Source organism: Centropristis striata, chromosome 3 (genome assembly GCF_030273125.1).
Source record: "Centropristis striata isolate RG_2023a ecotype Rhode Island chromosome 3, C.striata_1.0, whole genome shotgun sequence".
NCBI lineage: Eukaryota > Metazoa > Chordata > Actinopteri > Perciformes > Serranidae > Centropristis > Centropristis striata.
The window spans coordinates 7,173,072-7,179,868 of record NC_081519.1 but is presented as its reverse complement, the minus strand read 5'-3'; the positions used below and the strand labels follow the sequence as shown (position 1 = coordinate 7,179,868).

Below are 6,797 nucleotides of genomic sequence, written 5' to 3'. Positions count from 1 at the left end.
CAAAAAAAGTAGGCTAATATTGTCTCATTACACCTGTTATGTTACCTTTAGATGAATGTGACCATGTAGATTCGGTTTCAACGTTAGTTACTTATAACATGTTTTGAGCTGTCTCTTCAGTCTCTGACTAATGGGGGTGAAAATGGTGGAGCCACTACAAATTTTTGAAAATTTAAAGTCAAAACAGTGCTCTCTGAAATGACTGTAAACGGTTAATGTAACAGTAACAGTTTACATTGAGGTTGAGCATCACTCAGGCCCGAACAAATGCACCGTGAACAAATGAAAGCCCTTTGAGTTTTTTTCTGTTGCTAAAACAAACGCTTTAAAATTACATTTTATTCCAAAAGGCCACGTTTATATATTGTATTGAATTGAATATAATCTAATTCTGATGGGATCACTAGATAAAGGGACCAAGATAGTAACTTTATATGTACGTGGTGTCATGGTCAGATTTCCCTTTTGAAGAATTATGTCCATGCACTTGTCATATGAAATTTAAGACTATGGCTTTTGGCATGCTCAAATAAAGTTAAACACAGAGTAATTCAGTGGCTTGAGTAGTTGCCTACTAACCCAATTGTGCCCATTACAGGTGACAGCTGGTCTTTCCCACTTCTCTCTAGCGACTTACACATTAGCTGTGGTGCCCAAGGTGGCCAAAATCTCCTCACTCACAAGTTTGGCAGCACTGATAGCTCTGAAGCCCTGAAAGATGACATCCAGGCAGGAAGATGTGAGTGTTGGCCCTGGGGTATTTAAGGTCCTTGGGACAAGGCAGCTGAAGTCCAGCCTGAAGAACAGCAGCGTCAATGATTGTTCTGCTACATCTGGCTCTGAAGGAGCACATGGAAGACTCCCTAGCTCCAGGATCAGTACACCTGACCAAGCCCAGACATTACACTTTGATACCATAGTTCATGAGGTCCAAGACCTTGATGAAAATAAAGACAAACTTGAGAAATGCTTTGAAAACTTGAAATGCTGCCTCCAACAAGACTACACAGCAGTTGAGGATGCCCTTCGAGAGCAACTATACAGGTAGCATATGCTTACCATAGTACTCTGTTGTCTTAAAACAACCTGTCCTGTTTGTGATGTACTGTTGCTATTGTTATTTTCCAGGAGTAAAGATTTAGAAGAACAGCTTAATGACTTCACAGAACTGTACCAGAATGAAATTCTAAACTTGAAAGAGGAACTAGCCAGCATGGAAGAGAAGATTGCTTATCAGTCTCATGAAAGAGCAAGAGACATTCAGGCAAGTTTGACGTGTATAAGTCTTCTTGACATTTTTACATCATAGCAAGAAAAGCACATACGTTAATAGAATTGATAATGGCTATGTTACAGCTACGTGATGCAGTCCAATACAATTAGCTAAACTTTTTTTTCTTGCTGTGATCAGTGCTGGGTTACAGTACCAACATGGCATCAGGTATCTGTGGATTCTGCTTCATCACCAGTTCTTGATAGCCTGTTTTCAGGAGGCTCCCTCTGTAAACATCTATCTTAAATAATACTTACAATTTGTTAAATACTGAATATTTCTAAATTAAGCAAATTACCACACATCAAATCTGGGGTAGGTAGTATTCAGGTGTAGAAAAACAAATTGCACAGAAAAGAGTAACATAGGGGCCAAGGAATTAGATTTTTCCCTCAGGGTCAGTTCATTTGGTTGAATAGTCAGATTTTTTCTGTTATTAGAGCACTCTGACAGTTTTTTGTCTGACCTAAAGGAGGTGCTGGAGGCATGTCAGACACGCATCTTCAAGATGGAGCTGCAGCAGCAACAGCAGGTGGTCCAGCTTGAAGGTTTGGAGAATGCCACAGGACAGCCTCTTGTGGGAAAACTGATCAATGTGCTGCTGGTTTTTATGGCAGTTATTCTAGTATTTGTGTCCACAGTGGCCAACTGTGTCATGCCCTTTATGAAAACATACAATCACACGCCTTCTACATTGCTGTTTGTAATCCTCTTCTCCCTCCTCTGTTGGCACTGGGAGACCATTTCAGAGTATCTGAAACTGCCATTTTTGTCCTGAAAATAAAACTTGTCATGTCTCAGTCTGGCATCTTTTCAGGAAATCAACCGGAAGTTTTTAAAGGTCCCACATTTAAAGAAACAACCCACAGCCTAGTGGACAGAGCGAACTGAGTTGCTTAGGTTTCATCTCCATTTTTGAAATGTCCAGTTTTTGTTTATAATACAGTGTTGTTGCCAGAAGTTCATAAGATCCTGCATTAGCCATTGTCAAAACAAACCCAGTGTGACTATAGTAGTGTCAGCCTCACTAAGCACCTGTAGCAGACTGCCACTGTAGTTTTAGTCAAACTCAGTTTCGCTTGCTTACCGTAAATCATTTAGCATTATGTCCACTTCCCCCAATGTACAACAGAATACTTGCTCCAAATGCAGAGAATCGAGAAACTACAATATATTTCCAAAAATTAAGATTTTATTCCAAAAACAAATTATAAAAGTCTAAAACATCAGTTCATTTATTCTGTAGTCTTCCCTCTTTTCCCAGTTGCTTTAGCAGCAGGAGCCTCACTTCCTGCTTTAGCAGCCTTACTCCGAGATGCCTTTCCAGTTTTGGTTGGTTTTTCCTCAGTCTCCTCCTTCTCTGCAGCTTTTTTAGCTTTTGGCTTCTTTGCGGGAGCAACCTTTGAGGTAGTAGCCTCTTGTTCCTTCTTTGACTTTTTTGGAGGCTTTGGATCCTAAAATTGAAAAGACAGTTAAACAAGGCTGCAGCCATAATTTTATAAATATTATGTCATAAGTCACACAGACAGCCTTTTCAGCCCCCAGAGTGTATTTGTAAACAAAGCTTTTAAAAAAAAAAAAAAATTGCAGTAAAAAAACGCATGTATGATCAGCCAATTTACCAACAGGTTAAAATAAACAAACCTTTGTATATCCCAGATTATGATATACAAATGACGTTTTAACCCTCAAAAGCTGCCTATAGGTTTCTCTTGGCCAGAAAGTTGTCAAATAAGACTAGTGTCAAAATATTATTGTACATCATTTTAAATGCCACGTAGGCCTTCGCAACTTTAAATATAAAAACTTCACAGCAGGCCTATCTAGTCCCAAAACAATACAGGTGACATTAACACTAGTTTCCCCTTTTGTCAGCAAAAAACATTTGCTCACCTCTTGTAACTCAGCCTCTTCGTTGGCAGGGTCCTTCTTCGTGGTACCTTTAAGCAGTAACAGTATTAAAAACACGTCGAACAGCTCATAAGTATTTAAGTGTGTGTCGTTTTAGTCATACCGGCTTTTTTGGTCTTCTTTGGTCCACTCTTGGTTGATTTAGGCGCCTTTGGTACATTTGGATCCACGTTCTCAGCTTTTGTCTTGGCCTCCTTTACTACTGGTGCGAGCTAAATACGGATTAAAAAAAAAAGACAGATTCATTATTTAGTAATTTGACCCGGTTTGACGAAGCAGTAGATTTCAGACACCTTACCTTGAATCGCCCTGTTGCGCCTGTAGTGACAGTAGAGTTGGCTGGCCGCACTAACGTGCCGCTCTCGATTCCTTTTTTTAATGCTTTACGTACCAAATGCTTCAACTTTAACGGATCCACTGAGGGATATTTCTCGTTTATATATTTCTGGATCGCCTGGGACGAGACGCCTTTGCGCGAGTCCAATGCTTTAAGTGCTTCTCTCATCATGATCGCTGTGGAGGGATGGGCTGTAAGTTTGCGCACCGCCGCAGCATCTGCAGGGCAAACCGGCACATATGTAAAAAATAATGGCTTCAACTGACATTGTTCTCTACTTCAATGAAAAAATGAGCAGACCTGTTTTCTTCTCCTCCATCGTTGCATCCGAGGACGTCGGCGGAGGCGAAACTGGCTCAACTGGCTCTTTTTGCTTCTTGGGAGGCATTATTGGGAAGACGAAGCAAAAAAAAACAGCACGTTTTGTCTTAAAGTCTGTTAATTATCTGCACGTCCAGCACGTTTCCGTCTTTATACAGCTGCTGCTGGTTGGACCAGGTGAATCACATCAGCATCATGTTAAGTTAATTAGGGTTTGCAAATTAAAGGCAGCAGGGATCGTGGTCAAATTATTCATCCACTTTATGTATGCACCTTTTATAATGTTTCATCTCACCTCGCCAAAGTCCATCACACTTTTCTCATTCTGAATTTTTTTAGTGCAAAATCAAACATCGAATTTTAGAGGTCGAAAATGTCTTCAAACTCGTAAAATACAACAAAAAATGGTGGATTAGAAATAATCAAGCACAGGAAGTACAAACGAAACCTCTCAGTGCAGTATCAGATGATGGTCTATTCTTGCCAAATAAGAAAAGCAGCTGCATGGATGTGGTCTCTATATTGGTATTTTGCAGCCTTGGTAGTGGCTTCAATATTCTCCTGTGGCCAGCCATATAAACTGAGTATAGATAAAATTAGCTATACACCCATGCAGCCTTGCAATATGAAAACCGACTATTAATTCAGTGATGACAGGCCATGTAGTATTGTACTAATTGTCTGTCAGTAATGATAAATGAATGATAAAAAACATTTAATTAATTGCAGAAATAAGTAATATGGGAACTTACATTCAGTGGATGTTTAGGAGTATACTACAGAACAGTAAATGTGGGATTACTTTAAATTGTATTTAATTTGATAGATAAATATGGATAAAACAGCCACACTCTGATGCAGTTAATGAATGGCAATAAATGTGAATATAACATTGTCCAGAACTGCTTCACTCTCAGTCATGCACTTTAATTTACAGCCATTGACACTTTCTGTATAAGGGCCATATGATACTGTCAGACATTTGGTCACATAAGCTGTTATATTAATCCAAAGAGAAAAAAATATTGTTGATTCAATAATAATAACAACAACACCATTTTCCTACAGTCTTTCCTATGCGTCTTTCCCCTTCATAACAAAGAAGCCTATATATTACTGGCTGTTTACCTTTGAAAACACTTATTGGATAAATTTGACCTGCCTATTTTTTTGTTCACATGTGTCATCCTCATGGCCACTTAACAATTAGTGTGATTTTTAATAATTCTTAAAGGATAATTGTAATAATATTAATTCTATCTATCTATATATTTCAACACCAGGTAGCCCGTACTCTGCTATCTGTATTAGATCTAAATATACAACACATACTGAGGACTTTACAGACTTTGTTCAGTCCTTTTTTGTTTCTGTGGCTTATCTAATAGTGTCTTTAATGTGTGATGCTTGCTGTGGTTTTCCTGAAAGCAGGTTCTATAAAAGGAGACGTGTGTCTGTCAGAGTCACACAGGTATAGTCTTTGAAGGGTTTCTGGACAGTCTCAGTATTCAGTATCATCATGGCTGGATGCCTGCTGTTGCTCTTCCTCATGTGTGAGTAAAACCTCTTATCTTATTGATTCTAGTGTTAAATTATTTTGAAATGTTAGTCCTTAAATGTTAATACAGACTCTATATTGTTATCTGAATGTTGTGGCATATTTGACCCACTTTCCAATTTCAATCGAGTTATTGATAACGAATTGTTGTTTTTATTTCTCTCATTTCCACATTGTTTTTTCCAACAGATACCTTTTATGAGATGAAAGCACAAGGTCAGTCCCTTATATTATTTATATTAACTATGTACCTTATAGTTACCACCATATGAGAACGCCATTTCAGTATGTTATTAATTTGACAACTTTTGTACATGGTTTGGTTGTACAATATGATTTTATGTATTATCGTCATGTATATTTAGTTACGTTTTTAAAACAACATTTTCTTCAAGCAATGAAGAACCAAGGAATATCATCCTTTCTGCTATTTTGGGAACGCACAATTGTCATGGGTCTAGTCAAGCAGATAATATTTTTAAACCATTGCACTTCTTTATAAGACTAAATACATTTCAGTACAGTGACACACACACGTGATTGATCAGTTTTATTCTCTTTACCTAAATACATTGTTTTCTTGTATTTTATTTTGTTCACACATCACAGGTTTTATTTATTATTTCTGTGTTTGTTAATGATATATATTGGCATGCAGGCCTAAATCTAAACAGCTACATTTATTATAATAACCGTGTCTGGAATTTTTAACCTCTGGGCTGTTGGGACTACTAACCCTTATGACCTGACACGTCCTCTCAGCAGTTTAATCTTTCTTTAAAATCTCCTACGTGTAGAATTTAAAAACATGAAACTTTAGAGCCCCCCAGTGGTGGAAAAATACACTGTGGCAGACAGCAATTACCTTATAGCTACGACCTACAGGGTAATCTTTTTCTACTTCCGTTTTTACTACCTTTATTTTTTTGCAATTCAATTGTATCTTTTATTCTTTGTACGTTTTATTAATGTTTGTATCTTGTTCATTTTTTTTATTTTTACCCCCATTGTTTATTATTATTATAATGATAATGATGATGATGATGATGATGATGATAATAATAATAATAATAATAATTATTATTATTATTATTATATGTGTAACAATTCACAGTCTTAAATAAATAAATCAATACATATTTATTTCCTGGCTCATTAGGTCTGAATGTTACGTCTTCCACTCCTGTCCCTCCTACAACATCAGTGTTCCGTGACAACTGTAAGTATTTCAATAACATGTCTGTGTTTGTTTTCATTTATTTGTTAAGAAAAATATTTGCAAAGCATACGCATGATCTCCAGATGACAAAACATTTTTTTTTTTTTAGCTTTTAGGGTTTTTTCCCCCTCTCATGGCTCTTGAGCAAAAATGTTTCCCTTACACATTAGATGCCTAT

General features: G+C 37.3%; 2 protein-coding genes across 2 annotated transcripts in view; one reads left to right on the top strand and one right to left on the bottom strand.

Annotated features, from left to right (window-relative positions):
• Positions 1-2,070, top strand: part of LOC131969101 (transmembrane and coiled-coil domains protein 1-like) — a 2,537-nt gene extending 467 nt beyond the window's left edge. The window contains exons 2-4 of the mRNA XM_059330252.1: positions 599-1,044; positions 1,129-1,264; positions 1,746-2,070. Coding sequence (XP_059186235.1) covers positions 719-1,044; positions 1,129-1,264; positions 1,746-2,051 — 768 coding nt within the window. The 5' untranslated portion in view covers positions 599-718 and the 3' untranslated portion in view covers positions 2,052-2,070. The remainder of the gene's footprint in view (positions 1-598; positions 1,045-1,128; positions 1,265-1,745) is intronic.
• Positions 2,071-2,447: 377 nt separating this feature from the next.
• LOC131969102 (protein B4) lies at positions 2,448-3,985 on the bottom strand. Its single transcript, XM_059330253.1, has 5 exons — positions 3,822-3,985; positions 3,483-3,739; positions 3,288-3,396; positions 3,167-3,213; positions 2,448-2,727 (listed from the first exon to the last, which is right to left on the bottom strand). Exons 1-5 carry the CDS (start codon positions 3,907-3,909, stop codon positions 2,509-2,511), a joined length of 720 nt encoding a protein of 239 aa, XP_059186236.1. The 5' UTR covers positions 3,910-3,985; the 3' UTR covers positions 2,448-2,508.
• Positions 3,986-6,797: the final 2,812 nt, after the last annotated feature.